This window comes from Notothenia rossii, assembly GCF_949606895.1.
Source record: "Notothenia rossii genome assembly, chromosome: 9".
NCBI classification, from domain to species: domain Eukaryota; kingdom Metazoa; phylum Chordata; class Actinopteri; order Perciformes; family Nototheniidae; genus Notothenia; species Notothenia rossii.
Window position 1 is genome coordinate 7,989,527 of NC_136907.1, and position 21,756 is coordinate 8,011,282.

Genomic DNA, 21,756 nt, shown 5'->3' on the forward strand with positions numbered 1-21,756 from the left:
TTTCTTAATCTACATCATGTTTCTGGAAGGTCTCCATGTGACAAGAAGGGATGGCCCCTTACTTATAGCATTGTTATCTAGCAATACAAGTAGAGCTGGAAATGAGTATGGTAAAAAAGATGAGGGAAAAAAGGTGAAATCTCTTGTTGAGTAACGTCCAAACTGTAAACACATTTTAATCTGACCTCACCTACTTTGGTTTGTACTATATAGCAGTATATATTATTATAATTATGGCTGTTATCTCTCCACCTTAATCCCGTACAGCCACACCCATGCACTTGCTATTCCACTGCTTGACATCTGGTGGCGATAACACACACAGAAAGCGTCTATTTTTTCAGTCTATGGTTGTAATGCACCCACAAAGGCATAGAAGAAGAAGAAGAAGACAATTCAAAACAATTCCCAAATGTTTTATGAGGATGCAAATGTACGGGCCAAATGCTAAACATAATAGGTTAACTTATTTTATTTGACAAGAACTCCCCACATAAAGATATCGTAATCACATATCAGTTTAGGGGGAGATTTCTTAAAACCTGAAAACATCACTGATTTACTGATGTTCCCTGTTTAAGGTTCTCTAGACTTTATTTATATGAGGGACTGATTATTAGTTGTAATGTTGGTGTAGCTGATTCCTCTTTTCACTTAGCTATTACATCTAATTAGCAGAACCAGGTGTGATCTGCTAATCAAGAGCTGCTGGGTGCAGAGAAGGTAAGATGGAAAATGACATGTAGTGTTTATGGCTCTTCAGGACCTGTTGTTGGCACCACTGCTAGGCTACACAGGCTTTTTAGTGTGTATGATTTAATCATGGGAGTGAAAACATGGTTAGCCTCCCATCAGGGGTCAATAGACTTAAAGGTGGGGTAGGTAATTCACTTCAGAAACACTTTTTGTTATATTCCATGGAATGCTCCGATAGCAATGAATACATTAAATGCTTTGACAACAAATATATACAAATATTTCATCTGTGGAAGCCGTGGCGCTGTAAAAAGCACGTCCAACTATCTGCCCCGGCCCGGGTCAGCCAATTGGATGTCCTACCTGCCTGTCAGCCTTCCATCTCGTCGTGCACAAACTTATCTTCTGCCCTCATTGGTCATGTGCGCGTTCATGTGTGTTGGAGGAGGGGCTCTGTAAGGAAGTCTGAAGGAAGGGGCAGATTTGTTTCGGTTGTGTAGCCTACTTTCAAATTCTAGGGCACTCGAGCTGGTTTCTCCATTCTTACCTACCCTACCTACAAAAAAGGCGGAGGTGTCACAAAGGGAGTCGTGAGTTTGTCGCCGCCTGGTGGCCAAACAGGGAAACACAGTGTGTGAGCAGAGAGAGAGGGAGGGAGAGAGAGAGAGACAGAGAGAGGGAGAGAGAAAGGGAGAGAGAAAGGGAGGCACACAGAGCTCGGAGCATGTCGCCTCCTGTTGCTGAGCCTCAGTGTGGGATCTGCTGTCGACCTTTCAGACTGAACACATGAACGCAGAAAGCTTTTTTTACGCGTTTCCTCGCTATGTGAAACCCGGAGGTTTGTCGGAGTGAACCAGCTCAGCGGCTGCTCTTAGTTCCGAGGGGGGGTGGGAAAGCACTGCTTGTCATTGCGGGGATAGTTTTTTTTTTTTTACACAACTTGGCAGAGAAGTCGCTTGCTGCTGGTGCTGGAGCTGTTTGTTTGTATATAAAGTGTGAAACAAGTGTAAAAAAAGAGAGCAACAGATGTTTCTGGAGGATATGCGGCCGGCTGAGGAATGAGAGCCGCAGCGAGGCACCGGCGGCCCTTCCAGCGGTTCTGCTGCTGTGGAGTCGGGCTGGTGGCTGTCATGTGGATCGCTCAGGTCCTCCAGGCACCAGGTGAGACCTTAATATAGACTACAGGCTGCGCGCGCCTGCGAGCGTGCACAACAATTATAATCCTATGGATATTATTAGACACACCGGGAAATTAAGGATGCACCATTCAACATGCTTCACTTACTGATTATACAGCGTGCACAATTTGTGTATTTTATGTGAATCTAGACATTTTATGTGTGTGGCCCTGAAGGAAATGTCTGCTGCTATCAGGAGCCAACCTTTTATATTGATGCTGTACATACAATTATATTTCTTGTATTAGAATGAAATCAAAAGCAAATCAATTTTGTCTTACCCCTATTAAAACAGATCCACATTTAACTGTCACTGTCTTAATAAATAACTACATTTGATCAATGAGTAGACAATTGATGCATTAACAATAATGTAGGGCACAACATGTGGTGCTTTGTCTTCATTTGGAGCAAGGATCCAATATACTTCCCCTTCCCCTTATCTATAGATCATCTGTAATAAGGCTGAACATAAGAACATCGTAAGTGTCTTGTGTAGAAATATTACAATTGACAGGTGCTACATTCATCCATCAAACCACCACCACCATGTCATTGTCTAAATAAGAAAGGAGCATCCTTTGAAAAGCACACTTCTTATTACTGTGCAGAATGGGGCCATTTCTAGAGGCAAATACGGTCTACGAAGTATCAAATAGTGCTGCGTGTGCGACGGCTGAATCACTGCTCTAAATATTTAAATCTTAGTTCAGTTTTTTCTAACTCCTAACAGTCTCCCAGCTTCTGTCCCTCTGCTCCAATGTGCTCCGCTCACACTGCAGGAAGGTGACAGGTTGTTGATTACATAAAGCAGACAGACATTGTTGCATGTATAAATCCAATCATTTGGGTTTAGTTATTTGTGGATCGACCATGGTTATTTTGTCTCAGCAGGAACACCGTGTCTGAATCTGTTGATTCTGAAACAGACTGCCTGTCCTTTTAATTCCTGCCTTTTTCTCTGGCTGTTAATGAGACTAACAGGTTTTATATAGTATAAATAGTAAATCCTTGTTATTTGTCTTGGAGCCGTCTATTTATAACTCAGCATCATAATGCATTCATAGCCAGGATGAGGTGATGTTTCCTTCTTAGATGATGCCTCATTTTCAGCAGTGCACCTAAAGGCATCCCCACCCCGCTCATTATCCTCTCATCACCTTTGCTGATGTTGTCACACACGGCCACACACACTCTTCCGCAGCTTCAGCCCCGACAACACCATTCCCTGTCATCCTTTGTGCATTACAATGATATGAATGATTGAACTCTCAGGATGTGTTTTATTCAAATGTAGGTTCCACCCTAGTATTGCATGAGAGTACTGCAAGAGTTTCCCAGTGAATGATCCATGTCATTAATATTTATACTTCACCTTTAAAGTATGAGTGTGCCATCAACCAGAAGAGGTTTTTTGAACCGAGATCAAGGCCGCTCAACTTAAACCTTATGAAAGCATGTGGTCTGCTGTTTGTAACGGGGACAGGCAGGTTCTTTTTGCAATGCTTGGAAAATATTACACATACTGTGTAGCATCCTGAACAACATGGCTTGTACAACCATTTATGGATGCGCCGTATCAATGTGGGTCGACCCCTAGGAAAAAACATTGGATTAAAATAACTTACAATAACGCTATTAACTTGATGGAAAATGAATGTTGGAGTTGTGAAGGAAACACTTCAAGAGTAAAAAAATTGCAATTATTGTTGGAAGCAATGAATATAATACATTTATTTTCTGAAGATCGCCAACCATTTTCCATGTTTGCAAACGTGGGGTTTTGATCCTTTACACAACATTCGAGCCTCTCTAACGAACATTTGATCTCAAACATATCTCCGTTTTGTTTACACTGTGCAAGCAAGTGGTGGATTCCTTCTGAAATATTTATAAAAGGCAGCAGCCGTGGTTCTAACAGCTGACACTTGATGATCCCTGTGGCATGACTGTCTGTCAACACACTGGACAGACTAAAGTTCAGCGTTGATTGAAAAGATACGACAGTTTCCCTTCTTTGCTTTAGCTTAGCTTTTTAACTGACAAAACTGATTTTTGATTTTATGGTCATCTTTTAAAGTGCACATATGGAAAGTGTTTGCAACAATTGTTTATGACAAGGAGCATAATGCTGATATTTAACTTGTTGCGTTTAGGCGTCCCTTCAGGCTTAAATGTCAGTAGTGATTAAGTTGAAATATATAAATAGTTTTTTTCACTAGTAGCCATCCTTTCAAATACCTCTTATTTGAATCCATTAAAAACAATTTAGATTTTGATCATCATAGCTGCCTTAAAGTTACTATTATTTCCTCCCCTGACAGTGTGATTCCACCTAGGAAATATTCACAACATTACTTTCATTGCCTACACACAAAAAGATTCAAATGCCATCAGAATCATTTACTATTTGCGAGAGGAAATTCATTTGTATTGATATCGGAAAATCAAGCCAAAGTAGCTATCCTAAAACGTTGTCTTAACAACCGTAGACTTAAAGGAAGAAGATACTTTATTATCCCTTAAAGCGTCATAACTGTACAATAAAGTCTTGCCCTCGTGACATAATCCTGATTTGAACTTTGTCCCACACTGGAGTTGTGAACTGGTCTTCTCTCAGATATTTGAATAACTGTGGTTGAGCCCCCATTTAAGGGCAAATCTAATACAAATGTTCATCAGTTCTCTGTTTATGGCAACACGACACTTCCTAAATGTTCAGTTTAAATGTCAGTGGGAATATATGTGGAAATGGAGCTCAGTGTGTGGGACGGAAATACAAATATTCGTTTTTTAATAAAGACTTGATTTCCAGAATAAGCCAATCTTATCTGCATTTGTACTTTTGATTATGTCACCATCAGAGACATTTAGATTCCCGCCTGTAGACCTGTCCTGTGGAAACACTGACCCTGTTTGGGGTAAATCCCGAGGAAGCCGGTCTTACCAGTCGATGTGTAATTGACAGGATCAAATGTCTTGTTTCTGCTAAAGAAAGAGCAAACACTGGTTTTAGGGCTGCTCAACTAATCATATTTTAATCGCAATTACGATTATGGCTTGCAACGATTACGAAAACAACGTAATCGAAATAAAACGATTATTTTTTTATTATTACTTTTTTTTTTTTCAAATAATTTTTTTTTAAATTGGTTTTTCAGTTGAATTATACTTACAGTTCAGGGTAATCAACTGTTAAAAACATACTGTTCACATTTTTTTCTCCAATAAATTGATGTTTTCAAAGTAAATGGATAATCGTTTTTAATAATCGTGATATCAATTATTGACCCAAATAATCGAGATTATGATTTGTGCCATAATCGAGCAGCCCTAACTGGTTTTCCTTCTACCTCAATGTGGAAATTGACATATTTATGAATTTAGACTTTTTGCTTTGTCATGTTTTAAAATAAAATGTTGTCTTGCAGGCATTGTAAAGATAAAATCGGTTTTGTTTAATGAAAATGCCAAAGGGACTTATTTTGGTCTGTGTTGCAACAAAATGAATGAATGCAGTCTCTCTACATCAATACAAAGGCATCATGAGATAATCTCAAAACGTAATTTCACTTGGAGGTCCCTAAATGTTTACGTTTTTATTCTGATGTGTAGAGATAGGAACAATGAATTACGGTGTTTACTCTTAACATTATGGTATTTACATTTACCTTTCTGCGCTGAACCGGTGTGTTTACGTTGCGAGGCAGCAGGATTAAAGTATTTTAGATACAAACACCACATTTTATGATTGATCAGCTTTCATCGCTGATCCTTCCGTTACTTATTTTTCTATATATACATTCGAAGCCTTTTAGGTGGTCTTATCTAGAGGAACAATCACTGTAACAGTAACGTTAGCTTAAACACCATGGATCACCAGAATGATAAGCAACATTAATGCAAAGTTCTGGGAGTTAAAACTGTGTGAGCTTGTGATCTCAAGTCCAATTCAAATAGATTCATGTAGCTTCAGGGAGGATTGTAGTTGAAGCATTTCATATCATACACCGTTATGAAATGAGCCAAACCTTCAGAAAAAAGGTTAAATTGGCTATTTAAAGCCGTAAATGCTATATATTACATAAGTGTGTCATCAACGTAGTGGGTCAAGTTGATCGCAGGACAAGAGGTGCTGCTAAAACCCTCAGCTAAAAAATATTCTTTGTGAAACAATGTTTAGTTTAAGCAACACCAGAACCACCAGAGCTCTAACTTACTGGAAACTATAAAGGACTGGAAATTAATAAGAGAGTCTTTTATAATGACAACCGCACAGGAGGCAAGTATCCCATGTTTGTTTGATGTATATGAATGCAAGCTTAGTGAACAAAGACTTGAATGTTTGTTTGTTTGTATCTCTTTTTCAAGGGAGAATCTGGTTACACAGAATGACAACAGAAAACTAAAAGGACATCATACAACATAATTACAGGGGTACAAATTACAACCTATTCACAATGACAGGTATCAAATAACATTTAATCTATCCAAGCTTTACAATGCTGCGGGGGAACCAAAATGCTCAGTTTCAAAATGTTTTGCAGAGTGTTCCAAGCTAGAGGGGCTGCGCACATAAAAGCTTTAGTGCCTAAAACAGTCCTAGCACTTGGCACATGTAATAAAAACACATCCTGGGATCTTAGGCAATAGCTACTTGCCACTCTCTGTGATATCAGTGATATAAGGTGGTAGTTTACCCAACATGGCTTTTATAAATGAACATGTACCAATGACTGAGCCTCCGTACAGTAAGTGAAGGCAGACCTGCCCTGGCATACAGGGTACAGTGATGAGTAAGTGCTTTACAGTTAGTCACAAATCTCAGCGCACTGTGATACAGTAGGCGGGATTCACTTTCTATTTATGTTCGGATTCATCAAGGAGTTCATGTCAGATGAGTTTACAGGTGAGGTGCGTTCTTCAGACTTTACTTTTCGGTACAAGTCCTTTATATATGTTTTACTTGAATATTTCAGCACTGTAACTGTTAACTCTATAGAGGAGCTCTGCATCCCCATCTCTTTTTCTTTTTTGTGCGTTAACAAGATCTGAATCTTGAGAAGAAACAGAATTAGCATGTTTTTATCTCTCCCTTTCCTAATGAGTCACAATGTGATTATGGGTGCTCGAGACTTCTCCCAGTGATAAGTGTGAAAATGGTGCAGAGCCATCTGTGGCAAAAACCCATTTGAATTTCATACAGGGAGAGCTTCTCTTGATGCTCGACATGAAAGCCTTCACGTCTCCTCTCAGCCACGACCGCTGCCCTCATGAAACAGCCTCATTGAGCTGCGAGCTACAAAGGGACTCAACGACGCCTAGCAATCAGGAAATGCATCGGATACAAGCACCAAGCTGCCTCTTAAAGGACAGTGTAGACTAGAGTGTAGAGATAATACATAAATATATAACGTCTGACTGTCTTCTCTGTAAGATATCCTGGGTGGTTTTTGGAAGGAAATCTGTATTTTGTTCCCCATCGGAGAGAGGATGAAACAGATATATCTATGAGGGGTTCCTCGTTTGTTGTAAAAACGGAAACCCACACAGATTAGCTTTCGAGGAATGAAATACACACCATAAAGATTTCAGTGCTGATGGCTCAGGACAGCTGACGGCAGCTAGGACTGAATTACTGAACGTGTCGCTATCTTCAAAAGCCAGACACATGAAACTGCTGTTGAGTCGGACCTGACACAAGAATAACTCCGGAGACAATTACTACATCGACAAAAACAGTTGCAGTAACAGTACCGATTGAGGACAAGTTCATTTTTATTTGATTATTAAAAAGGCCACCTTGTAAAATAAAAAATGTGGTTATTATAGTTCAGTCAGAGGTTCTTTGATTGCAAAGAGAAACTCTGGATCAAATCAGTTTGGAAATTGAACAGAAAATGTAATGTTGGTAATTTCTCACACAAAAAACGTCCACTGGTTCCCCTTTCTCAAATTTGAGGATTCACTACCTTTGAGAGAGACACAAAACATTGAGAGACATTGGGCGTATAGAAACTGGACTTTTTGTCACATTTGTCTTAATAGTTCTCCTTTTTGTAAAAGATTTGTAATCACAAAGCCCAAAGACTTTTAGTTTTGTCAGAGAGTGTGTTCAGTTTAACTTCAAGGACGACAAAGAAACAAACATTATTCTTCAGCTCTTTTATTGACTCGACAATTCAACATGAAGAATAGAGGTCCCACACACAGATTGAGTTCTTTGAGAGTTGTTGTTCAAATGTGCCCGGCTGGTTTGGCGCTAAAATGACTCTGGTGTTGTTTTGTAGCAGAGACAGAGTCCTCTGTGTTTGGGCCAGGCGTGAGCGGTGAGGAGCTGCGATGGACTCGCCGGCTGATGCAGGAGAAGTCAGACAACCAGAGCGAGGACCAGTCGCCGCGGGCAGGTGAGTGAGTCACTGCTTTATACCTGGATGGATGACCTCTGCTTCTTGAGGTCAGACCAGCAAACTCTCCCACAGTGCAACACTTCATTGTTCAGTGTCGGCCATATCAATAACACATTCTATAAAAGCCTGTACAATATATCACAATGTGGTGCACGAATGAATCCTAAAGCCCAGAAAGACTTAGCCTTTTGCCACATCCAGATCTCGAGTCTCAAGATCAATTATTTTTGACCAGGTTTGTGGTTAGAAGCCTGAAATAAGGTCTGTGGTTAACACAAGCTTACTGCATTTCCACGTTGTGTACTACGACATCAAATAAGTCAGTAAACTCCCCACCCCTAAATGTCCGAAGCTTCAAAATGTCTTCAAAATGGCGGTGGCTAACAAGTGACTGTATAAACGCCATCACGTCGAACATTAGCCGCCTTTAGCTTAGCAGCAGTGATGTCTGACTTTGATGTTATTTATTTTATTTCTGCTGATTCTATTTACGCTTAAGAAAAGTGATATGTGGGGATTATCCTGCTGAACAAAACGTATCAGGTATCATCAATGTGTGTTGGCCACAAAGCTTATTTTTTAGCAATTTACAGAAAAGCAATGAGAAAATCCCATTGCTTTTTGTCAAGGGAGTCCTTGCCATGCTAACTTCCGGATTGGCCTTTAAAAAAATCGTCATCACTGCTGCACTCAACATTCAGATATAGACATATTAATTCCTGCTTTTGTGCTGAACAGTTTTTGATTTGGTCTTTTTGTTTGATGCTTTGTGGTGCTGTTGAAGTGTGTATCACATCAAACAGAATATCTTAATATTGGGTAGTCAGTAGGGGCTTGGACTGTGAGCCGTAGGGTCGCCGGTTCAAGTCCCCGACCAGACCTAAATATGGAATGTCGACTGCTACTTGGAGAGGTCCCAGTTCACCTCCTGCCCTGCCGTGGCACCCCCCTCCCCCCTGCCATTGCTCCCCGGGCGCTGTACAATAGCTGCTCACTGCTCCTAGTACTAGACTCCTGGTACTAGGATGGGTTAAATGCAGAGAACACATTTCACTGTGTGTGCTGTGTGCTCTGCATGTGTGACCATTAAAGAGGGTTTCATCCCTCCCAATTCTATTCTATATTCCCCATGCCTATTTTTGTGTTTTGGGAGTTATTTGGAATTGCACACACACACAAGACCATAGAGGGTGCATTGCATTGATGAACAGTAGGGGCTAGTTTGGATGCTTTGTGTGTTTGAAAGTGTAGGAGGTCAGGAGGGGTTTGGCGAAGTTTACATGCATGTGTGGTGTGTGGGGGTATACAAAGGGAAGTGGAGTGTCCTGGAGAGTTCTGCCTCTCCCCTGCAGGTGAACTGAAAGGTCATGCTGCATTATGTCTATTGTCAGGAGTGTGTTTGTCAGCGTCAAGCTTGTGCACTGACAGAGAGGGAGAAGGCTACCAGATTTCTACGGTAGCTAGAGATGTCCCGATCCAATCACGTGATCGTGGATCGGAGCCAATCACGTGATTTTCAAAAGCTCGGAAATCGGGAGAAAAAAATTGGGGATCTGGATTTATTTTTTTTTTTTTTAAATACTTTTTTTTATTTTTTATTCAATATTACAAAACAAAAATGACCATGTTCAAGTCTTAAAGTCATCCTGAGACCTTAGTTTTGGTTTTCATAGACCTGGTTGCTTATTTCTCTCAAATCTGGCAACAGAGTGGGCAGGGCGCAGTGTCTAATTGTAGCAGTAAGCTAACGAGTACTGATAAGCTTTATTTTGTTTTGATCCAATGCTGCACAACTGAACTGATCCAATGCTGCTGTGAAAAAAAGAAGCTATATCCATGTTGGATAGAATATCCAATTTAAATAAAAAAAATAACCTTAAGGGACAACTTGAATGCTTTTTTTTTTTTCTTCTCTTAATGCATTGCATAAAGATCGGATCGGGAAAGATCGGTATCGGCAAATTGTCAAAATCAAATGATCGGAATCGGATCGGGAGCAAAAAAAGGTGATCGGCACATCGGTAGCCTGTCTTCAGCAGACGCCAAGTTTCCTTCAAGTTGTTTCTGGAGTCTGGATGCTCCCTGAATAGTTTTGACGGCTTCAAACGTCTCCTTATTATCACGAGACAAGCAGCCGATCGACAGCCATAATCAGAGCTCTGTTTCTCTGGTTCCCAGGCTGATTAGCTGGCTGACATGAGCCGCATTCATCACTGCTGACAGTTTTATTATAAAAAATTCAGATCGGAGAGGAAATCTCTTTAGGGAGAATAATACAGAGTAGATGAAATAACACGGCCGCACAAAGAAAAATCTTTTACCTCGCTGACACGATACAATTCTCTATCTCCTCATCCTTTGCATTTTCTCTAGGGCACTGCTAATATTAGGCAGGCAGTCACAATGTTGCATTGTATGCAAAGGGCATGGTTATTGTATTCCCTAAGAGATTTATGCAAATCGAGTTATGCTAATAATATACCATGCAAATGAGCTGTTCCGACAACACTCCTCTAAGTAGCACCCTATAATGTACTGTGCCTGGTGAGGATGTGAAAGCTAAAAAAAAAAAGCCTGCGCGCAATGAATAATTTTAAGCTTCTAAAAATAGATTTGAGGGAAAGGCGCTTTCGTGACATCTCCTCCTTGCAACAATGTCAGACAGGCATCTCAGAATCTTAAGAGAATCCCCAGAACTTTTCCAGTATATTTAGTTTTTGACAGCAGACGGAGAAGATCATGTTTACATAATGTCCATCGAGCTTCTTCTCTGTGTGAAATGTAGTGCATTGTAGGTGTCATTTATCTCCAAAATCTCCAATCTCTAAAGCCATTTTTAATCTTAAATGGGCATATAGCAAACAGTTTAAGCTCCTGATAATCTCATCTGGTAAAATAATCACACATTTCAATGACACATCGTTGGGTTTGATTTGAAGAGCTTACATCTGAGAGGTGCGCGGACACGGACTCACCAGGGACCGGTTTGTAGTAAATTCGCACATTGCAGCCTCCTCACAGTCCCCGCACCTCCTCCTATGTGACATTGTATGAGAGGTGTTTTTTTTCCTCCACCCTTGAGAGAGAAAATGATTGCTCTCTCTAGCAGAGCTATATACAGCAATTTGTGTTTTTGCTCCCCGATATAACACTTAACCTTTATCGAGATCCCGGCTGCTCTTCCTCATTATCTCTTACAAAGAAACCACCGTACTGCGGGTGGACACTTCCCCGTACTAATACACGGGAGAGGAGCAGGCGAACAAAGGGCTGGACAGGTAGTGTCTCGCAGCAGTGCGCAAGGCACCAGGCTCAGGTTGCCGCCTTCTTCCTCAGCAGACTCCCTGGCAATGATTACATAATCTGTGGTGTGATTAAAAAGCCTGCCCTGGACCTCGAGGGGGGGGGGGGGGGTTATTATCTGGGGGATTGCACAGTAACGTCCAGCCCCGAGCTCTCTCTCTCTCTTTCTCTCTTCACCCCCTCAGTGCTTAACAAGATGGAGACGGTGCGACCCGCCTTCATCTGACAAGCCTCGGAGAGACCGTAGTTGCTAGGCGACTGAATGCTACATTTTGAAACCCAGACAATTCTGGCTTTCAAGCATTAAAAAAGGTCCAAGGAACTAAAATTAGACCCTGAGTAGAGGGGGGTGGGGGTGCATCTAAATGATGTAAATGAAGAAAGTGGCTCATGCTGTGTGTGTGTCGCCGAGGCTTGTTTTGTTGTTTATTTTGGCAGCGACCGTCGGCTCAGAATAGGTTTTCTTTTTCCACAGCCATGTTTCATGGGGGTTTTGGGAAAGTGTTGCGAAAGGGAATCTGGCAGAAAATCTTACAGAAATGGTCTTCCAATGGTTATTCAGGGCAGTCAGATTATGGATGTAATACAAAGCAATCAGTAGTTAATGCAGCCAATATTTATAGGGTTTCAGAATACTGATTTCACTTTTTCACTTTCTGTCCACAAATAGGCATCTTTATTTAAAGCCTATCATAAACCTCCTCATCAAATGATTGATTGTCACTAAAAAGAGGATTAAAAAACATTTCCTTTGTCTTTACATTGTATTTCGTCACCCACAAAGCTGAAGATGATACACGGTGTTGTCTGAGCCCTCGTGTCACACCAGTGTATTTATTGACAGGCGAGGCGGTTGGAAGCCTTGCTTTCGTTTCATCATCGTCTTATTGAAACTGCCTCAAAGGAAAGCATATCAAAGAACAACTGCATAATTGAATTTACATTACACACCTGGATGAAATATTTATTTTTTGATTCCTCATGAAAAATGCAGGCTCATTGCAGAGCTCTCTGTATATATATATATATATATATATATATATATATATATATGTGTGTGTGTGTGTGTGTGTGAGAGGGTGAGTGCTCGATACTCCAAAGCCAGTTGGGCTGATGCATGAAATGTCGATGGCGTAGCTTGACTCCAGGACGCCCGCAGCCTCTCAGATCGATAACATTACTCTGCACCGCCCACTGCCCCTTCATTCAGCTCCACTGACGCCCCCCCCGCAGCACGTTGACTCACAGAGAGCTCAGCGCCTCACATCAGCTCTCGCTCAGTGGAGATTTCCCTCCTTGCCTTCTGAAGAATATGCTCGGCATTGACCTTATAAGGCTTTCACTTAAAGATCTAATCTGCTGCACTGGCCTTATTGATCTGGACTCAGATAAATACAGAAGGAAGATAGGACCTGTCGTATGTAACCCCTCTTTTGATTGACCTTATATCAACACTGCATTTGCTTCCTATAATCAAGACAGAAATTATTATATGTCACTATTATGTGATCAAAATGACCTCAACACAAACCAGTGTCTGGTTAATGCTTAGCAGCTTTTTGAAATAGGCAACACTGGTTTATGATTGCTATAAATGTTGTAGTGGATTCTACTAAAAGCCAATAAACCTTTCTCCAGCAGACACTCAGTGTGTTAGAGGAAGATGCATTAGGGGTACATTTATGCGTTGCTTCTGAACAGCGTGATTTGAATGTGTGCCTCCTGGCTTTTCCAATGCTGTGGAGTTAATATATTAAATGATTGTTCACTTTCAGTGTCCTTATTTTCTGGTCTAATTTACCTCTGTCCTTTTGTTGCTCTACAGTCTGCATACAATTACTGTATCTGCTGTAACAGGTGGACAAAAGAAGTGGTGTCTTGGATTAAAAAAAATGACTAGTGAATTCGTGATGTGCAAAAGAAAACCTTCTTTATCCAGCTGTACCCCAGACTGTTAATTATTTTAATTCATTCAGGATTACAATTTGAAAAATGAAGTGGAGGTAACGGCAATCCACTTTGCATAAAACACATTATTACCAAAAATAATAACGTTGAATAATTATATATATTTATTTTATATATATATATTATATGATATTTTTCGGTAACACGATTATAATAATGTCTAAAAGGAGTCCTAGTATTTTCCCAGATCTCCATCTTTAAAGAGTGGTTCAATCATCCGGTTTTCTGCACATTTTTGGAAAAGGTTTTGGATGGTGGAGTTGAATTGTCCTCGATTGTTAATCATCAGTTGCATCCATAGTTGAAACTTTAACAGACATAGACTCATTTTGAAAAGATGTTGAAACAAATCTGTATTTCCCAAAAATATGTTTTTGTGCCTTTGGAGAGGTCTCCTCCAGTCAGCACGTCTAACCCAATACTGTCACTTCACATGCAACCTCAAAGCTGAGCAGATGAAAGCGTCGCCTCTGGCGGCGTTTGAAGAAATCATCACACAACCTCAATACCTTCTGAAGATAAGAGATCTGATTTTATCAAAATGAATGAAGTTTAAACTGATCTGATTCATATCATTTAGGCTTCACATGATGTCACATAGCACCACTATGTGTACAAGGGCTGCTCGATTATGGCAAAAATCCTAATCTCGATTATGTTGGTCAATAATTGATATCACGATTATTAAAAACGATTACCCATTTACTTTGAAAACATCCATTTATTGAAAACAAAAAATGTGAACAGTATGTTTTTAACAGTTGATTACCCTTAACTTTAAGTATAATTCAACTGAAAAACCAATACAAAAATAATTAAAAAAAATAATTAAAAAAAAAGTTTTATTTCGATTATGTTTTTTTAATTTTATTGAGCAGCCCTAGTACAATAGAAGAAGGTTAAGGAGGTGCTACTTGTGAAGGATCTTTTAAAGAGTACTCTAGCTTAGACTAAAAGCCACTGATGTGAGCTGCTGTGAAGACAGACAGAACTGGATCAGAGGTGACGGCGTTGTGGGAGCATTTCATGATTCTGACGGTAGAAAGACACCGAGCGCAGAGAGAGGTGACGAGTACAGAGACCCCTTCTATTGTCAGAGTACGAGCACATCAACAGCGCAGGTCGACCTCTGCCTACAAAACCAGTGACTTCATCAAGCTGAAGGCACATCTGGCTTAAATCCCTAATGTGGAAAGTTGCACGTGATCATCTTGAACCTGTTTGTGTTTCAGTTTGTGGTGTTGTTTTGTGGAATCGGGGCAAAGCACATTCCTGTCCAGTAGCCTTCAGTAAACCAGTGCGCTGAGAGACGCTGTGTATCTCCCCGCCGTTCCCTCCCCTGCCTCGCTCTCTCAGACCTCTCCTGAGGGTTTGTAAGGAAAAATAAATATTTTTAGACGGAGCTGCTGTCACTTAGCTTTTTTTTTTTTCATTCTTCATAAACCCCAAACCATGGGAAACACATATTCACCTCCCCCTTTCTCACTGTTCAGGCAATTGCCTTGCCTCTGGCTTCCTACTGCCACCCATCAAAAAAAAAAAAGGGAAAAAAAAGCTGCCCCCAGGGAGAGTGTCGCCATAGCAACTGCCTTCACCAGAGCAACTCCTCAAAGCATCTATCTGAGGTACATGTTGCAGCCCTCGGTTTCCAGCGACAGAATAACCTGAGAGTTTATGTTTCGGGGCAGAAAGGAGACTGGATATCTTCCAGCGCCGGGACGCAGAGAAGAAGGTGAAACGAAATAAAGCCCCAGATGTCCAGCCGCTGATCAGCTTCAGAGGAGAAGACTCAAACTGTGCAGCTCGCATTCAGGCTTCCCTGTTTCGTGCGATAAGATGACAGAAAGTTTACATGCTAAGCCTCGATGATTTGGCGGATACAATATGACAGCTGGCACAAGGAAAATAGGATTGTTCCTCTTAAGAGAGAGAGGAACGGAGAGCACTGGGCCTCAGTTTATGGCACAACAAGCAGACAGTGCTCGCTCTGGCACAGACACAAATCTGTAAACATTGCTGCACAAACATTTAGATGTTCTAACTGAACATAGCCAAATGACTGTCCCCTCTCTGGAGCATATGGCCTCTCACACTGCCGTGTCAAAGACCACATCTCATATCCTCGCTCACCAGGGACCCTCTCCTAATCCACGCAGTCTGTTGTTCAGTTTCCATGCAGCCGCGGTGCAGTGTGCATCGTGACGGCTGCTCTCTGCTTATTGTGTGCCTGTTGACCCCACTGTTGTCTCACAGCAGAAGAGCTATTTATAGCTCCATGCTCTCCAGTAGTTTAAATTCATCCAGCTCGGCTCTGAGTTGAGAATTAGATCTGCACTCTCCAGGCTCTCCTTTGTAACGTTCAGGGAGCAGAGGGGAGCTAGGCTGTCATTAGCCCTTTTTTCTTCTTAACACTCGGAGGACAGGAAGCAGCTGCCAGTTTCACTTCCTGTCTCACACTTCACTTCAAGACAAACATGATGTTGTTGTGGGTTTTACCATGCAGGAGATAAATAGTATTTTTACACATTTTGAAAAAAGAAAAACTCTTCTTTAAATATTTGTATTTATTTAAAAAATAACTGCTTGTATTTATAGTTAGCAATACTTTAAGAAATGTATACTGAATTTCAAAAGTACAGGAACTCAGGCAAATGATTTAATCCGGTAATAATCTTTTTTGCAGGACGATAACAATGTCATTTATTCTCAAAGTGTAGTTTACGCCTCAAATGTGAACACATGCCTTACAGGACAGAATTATTTAAAATGCACACATTTGTTATTGATCCCATTTTTCCAATTCGCTCAAGTCTTGCTCATCTTCAGCATTTGGTTGTGTTAGTCATCTGCACATTTCAGAGTGGCCTTTTATTCGGACCAGCCCAAAGCATGACAGTGTTCTAATACACTGATCGCCATTTTGATAAGAAACACCTGTCATGTGGATTCATCATCTTGGCATCATTTACCAACATTTTAGACAAGCAAGCCTTAGGTTTGCATAGTCTTAAGATCTTTCATTTGACGTTAGCCTTGTGCTTATACTTCCCTTCAGTATATGTTATATCACTTTCTTACAGACTATTTCTACCTATTGTATTCATTTGTTCAGTGAATTGATGACAAAGACAATCAGGCTTTTTTATTACGTTTGCAGATTGTAGCATAAGGCTCGTCTTGTGTGTAACTGAGAACACTGAGAACATTAACTGTATGTAAATCATCATTATGTCTATTCCCCTTCAGCCATCCACGAGTTTCCAGAGGACATTTTTACCAAGGAGCAGAGGAAGAAGGGGGCCGTTTGTCTGCATGCTCTCTGTGTGAGTATTATGCAAGCTATCCCCTGAAATCAACAAAATATTTTATAAAACAAGAACTACATAACTTAGTGAGAGTGTGTCCCCGTTCTTTCTTATTCTATCCAGGCCATCTACATGTTCTACGCTCTGGCCCTCGTCTGCGATGACTACTTTGTCCCGTCTCTTGAGAAGATATCTGAGGTGAGCTAACGACCATTGTTACAGATACTATTTTCTTAGTTTAACAGACGATTATTTGTTTCTTTTTCATTTTATTGTGAGTTTTTATTTCTTTTCTTTTCATGTTTCAGAACCTGCAGCTTAGTGAAGATGTGGCCGGAGCGACATTCATGGCTGCAGGAAGCTCTGCTCCGGAGCTGTTCACGTCTCTCATTGGTCAGTATCTGATCCAATCACGGACCAAGTAACAGTGGCACATTTAAAGCATGCTAAAATGCAAAAGTCATTTTTAACATTTCAACTGAGAAATGCTGGAATTTGAAATAGTCTTTAGAGCCTCTGCAGTGCAAAAACCCTCCATAGGATGTCAGCATAGTCTAATTGAAGACCTCCGGAGGGATTTTCTATTTTGTCAGGTATTTTCTTTGAGATTAGTGAACTCCAGATAGAAAGCTGGATGACCCGTTTGAGATGACAGACAGCAGGGTTTTGATCTCATCTTAAAGGGGACCTATCATACAAAATGCACTTTTGTACGTCTTTTCTACATGAATATGTGTCCCCGGTGTTCCAGGGAACTCACCAAGTTTCAGAGAATACAACCCTCTCTATTTTCCTCCATACCCAAATCTCTTAAAAAGGGGCTGCAACGGATCTGATTCAGACTGATCCAGATTTTAACACTTCTGTGACGTCACAGAAGTGTTGCTACGGCTATTGGGCCAACTCCACCAATCAGGAGGAGACAGCCACGGACATTGCCGTTGGAAAGCGCTGGAGACGCTGTAGTTCATATGCCAGGCCTGTAGATGGTGCTGTTCTCACAGAATCAGCCCATGCAAAGACAGTGTGAAATTGAGCGAAATGAGGAATGGCTAAAATGCATGATCTGTTTGGTATTTTGAAAAATAAAAAGTATAAATATGCCTTATATAGGTATGGTCATACACTATATTATTCAGATATAGCATGATAGGTCCACTTTAAAAAAAAAACAAAGCCAGATATAAAATGCACACATGTGACTTCCTCTTCTCCTCCCTCCAGGTGTTTTCATCACCAAAGGAGACGTTGGAGTCGGGACGATTGTTGGCTCGGCCGTCTTCAACATCCTGGTCATCATTGGACTGTGTGGGATCTTTGCGGGCCATGTGGGGAAAACTTTGTGCTCACCATTTGTCACCCAGCTGCTCCTGAGTGAATGAACACTGACTTTTCTTTACCTTTCTCCACAGACAGTGGTTTTAACGTGGTGGTCTCTTTTTAGAGATTCCACATACTACATCCTCTCTGTTCTGGCTCTCATCATGGTGAGATGGAACATGTTGTCGAATAATTAATTATTGTGTTTCAACCTCCACGCTGTCTTTCAAAGAATCTGTTTTTCTGTTCTCTAGGTAATCTATGATGCCACAGTTGTCTGGTGAGTCCACTTTCCTTAAGTTCTTATATGATAAGTAGGTCAGTAGGTATCTGTATTCATACCGACAAAGATCTAAAATGGCCTCTCTGATTGGTGTCAAGTACCCCCCCCCCCCCCCTGAAAGGACAATTACAATCATGGAGATGGGGTGTCAACATGTCTCACAATCAGTGATAGTTGTCAAATAGATTTGGTTCGAATGTCAAAACATCTGAATATAGATTTCCCATCAGCTCGATTCAGAGTTAGGCGAGGTGACGAGGAACACGCTCTATTTAAAATCTGTGATTTCTTATTAATTGCTATTTGTTTAATTTGTGTGGAGGGGCTGTCATCCCCAAAGGTCATCACACACATGATTGATGATTCCGTTTGCTGTGAGATTCTTTTTTTAGGTCTTCTTAGCTTTAGCTGCCTCTCCTGAACGTTTTCTGTTTTGTCAACCTATGATTGTAAAAATAAATAAGAAAGAAGGGTCTCCATTGTTGTATGCGTCAGCAGGTTCAATGAAAGGGAAGATTTATACGTGGACTTAATGTGGGTTGTTGCAGTGGATTCATCAGTGATATATGGCAGGCTGTTTATTGCGTCCTAGTGTGCCAAGCCTCAGCTGTCTTAGTATATGTCACCTCACCAAAGGGTCTTCTAAATACACTTGCTCAGATTTGTGTCCTAGCTTTCTTTGCCAAATCCCTGCATGCTCCGTCTATCTGAGACATAAGTCTGCGTAAGAGCAATGGTGGCTTAGTGGAACTGTTGTTTGTTTGGGAGGTTAATGAAGTGTTTTCTCGAGTAACGTTGTGTTCATTCACCGGATTCTTTTACGGTGTCCTAAGGGCTGTGTTTATATTTTATAGTTATAAATATGACCAAGCCATTGTAAACAAAGACAAAGACAGCTAAAAGCCTAACTTCATGACGAAAAGACTGTTTCAATTCAACAACTCAACTAATCTGCTCTACGTCTAATTGGCCTGGACAAATATGTCAGTTTTTTCTTAACTAAGCCCTGTTTATTTCAAACCAGTGAGAAAAGAAGGGATAAAAACACAAATAGGGAAATCTGTTGTGGGAAATAACCAAACCTTGTCTTGTCTCCATGGAGACTTTAATGTTGAAGACACAAAAACCCCTTTACACACTTGAAAATCTAGTTAATTGAGTGGAGGGATATTTACACAATACGTTAAGTGCAGTATGTATCTATGATTCCAGCTATCATACAATATGTTATGTTATACATTGAGATCATAAAATATTTAATTTATATTACCATTTGTGTTAGGGCTGCTCAATTAATCGTATTTTAATCGCAATTACGATTTTGTCTTGCAACTATTATAAAACAACATAATCTAAATAAAACCATTTTTTAAATTTTATTTATTATTTCTTTTAATGATTTTTTAAGTTCACTGTTAAAAACATACTGTTCAAATAAATTGATGTTTTCAAAGTACATTTTTACGTTTTTAATAATCGTTTTATCACTTATTGACCCAAATAATCAAGATTTTGATTTTTGCCACAATCGAGCAGCCCTAATTTGTGTTGTATTTGATGTATAATATTGAATGGAGGTTTAAGTCAGACTCACACATGTTTTCCTCGCTGTGCAGGTGGGAGTCCTTGCTTCTCATGACCATGTATGGGATCTACATTATAATCATGAAGTGAGTTCACCGAAACACTAAAGACTCATCATGCCTTTACGTGGTATAAACGGATGTGAGCAAATGCTATCTGTTTGGTTGCAGGTTCAACTCCCAGATTCTGGCGTTTGTGACGCTGCAGCTGAGCACCTCCGGGCCGTGCTGCTTGGGATCAGCAGACATCCAAAGAGAAGACAAGATGGCAGAGGACGCCACTGCCTGCAACACGTCCATGGTGCTCCTCAACAAAGGTCAGGAAATGGGGAAAAAGTCAAATTGTATATGTTAGGAAAAATATCACTCGTCGTCACCGGCTTGGTCTTCAATAATCAGGATACATGTATTTATTATCCCTGCAAAATGGAAGTAGTCATCACACACAGAGCTGCATGGGACATTTAGCTCCCCGAATAGTGTCCTTCACATGGTTATATACAAGAGAGTGTTATTCAGTCACAAGATACCGGTTCAAAGCAGTATTCTGACCTGAGTTCAGATTAGCTAAGGCCTGCGTAAGCAATACACATGACAGTCATATGTCTATCTCCATAGAGGCTGAATCATCATGTTAATCACATAGCTATCATATGCCTGAAACAGTCCTTACGCTCTTCTAGGTAACCAGACATCCTGTTACGTACACAGCTACGTAGGGCCTTTGTTAACATGTGCTACTCAACCCAACAGTATAATTGTATAAAACGTTGCTTCCATTCGTCATGTGTTTTACTTACAACGTTTTGTTTTACAGGCCAAGTCCACAACCAAGAGGCTGCTCCAGTCATCATGGTGGATGAGCTCCTCATCCTCAACCCTCACAAACTGTCCTTCTCCGACGCCGGGCTGCGCGTCATGATCAGCCCTCACTTCTCCCCCCGCACCAGGCTCTCCATGGCAGGACGCGTGCTCATCAGTGAGGTACTCCAGGCACATTTAAAGGTCTCCTATTATACTGTTTTTCATTAATACATTATAGGTCAAGATATATACAAAACATGTCTCTGAAGTGTTCGGTTCCAAATACCAAACAGATCATTGCAGCATTACCCATAATCCCCTCTGTTTCAGCCCTGTTTCCAAAGTGCTGATTCTCTGTCTGTTACTTTAGATGAAAATAAGGAGCCCCTCCCCACGCCCCTCTGAGAGATATTTGGTTAAAAAGAACACAATGGTGCTCTAGGAGGAGATTCAGATGATAAGGGGGGGGGGGGTTACCTTGGTTGGTGATTGGCTAATGGTTACACAAGCCAAAAAATCGTTATGACATCATAAAGTGGCCGAAATCTGATCAGCTCATTTTCAGACAGGTTTTTATAGAAATGGATCAGGACAAAAAGAGAGAGAATCTTTGTTCCTGAAACTTTCAGAGTCTCTTTCCGCAGAGGGGACACATGTTGATGTAGAAGAGACACGAGGAAGAGGGGACACATAGTGATGTAGAAGAGACATGAAGGAGAGGGGACACATGTTGATGTAGAAGAGACATGAAGAAGAGGGGACACATGGTGATGTAGAAGAGACATGAAGAAGAGGGGACACATGGTGATGTAGAAGAGACATGAAGAAGAGGGGACACATGGTGATGTAGAAGAGACATGAGGAAGAGGGGACACATGGTGATGTAGAAGAGATATGAAGAAGAGG

General features: G+C 40.8%; 1 protein-coding gene across 1 annotated transcript in view; it reads left to right on the plus strand.

The window, feature by feature from the left end:
* The first annotated feature begins 1,344 nt into the window (after nt 1-1,344).
* LOC307017573 (sodium/potassium/calcium exchanger 3-like) overlaps nt 1,345-21,756 on the plus strand; it is a 30,026-nt gene continuing 9,614 nt past the window's right edge. Inside the window, exons 1-11 of the mRNA XM_079647176.1 lie at nt 1,345-1,857; nt 8,165-8,281; nt 16,802-16,878; nt 16,984-17,058; nt 17,169-17,253; nt 18,085-18,188; nt 18,273-18,347; nt 18,435-18,460; nt 20,080-20,133; nt 20,218-20,363; nt 20,864-21,030. Coding sequence (XP_079503302.1) covers nt 1,755-1,857; nt 8,165-8,281; nt 16,802-16,878; nt 16,984-17,058; nt 17,169-17,253; nt 18,085-18,188; nt 18,273-18,347; nt 18,435-18,460; nt 20,080-20,133; nt 20,218-20,363; nt 20,864-21,030 — 1,029 coding nt within the window. The 5' untranslated portion in view covers nt 1,345-1,754. The remainder of the gene's footprint in view (nt 1,858-8,164; nt 8,282-16,801; nt 16,879-16,983; nt 17,059-17,168; nt 17,254-18,084; nt 18,189-18,272; nt 18,348-18,434; nt 18,461-20,079; nt 20,134-20,217; nt 20,364-20,863; nt 21,031-21,756) is intronic.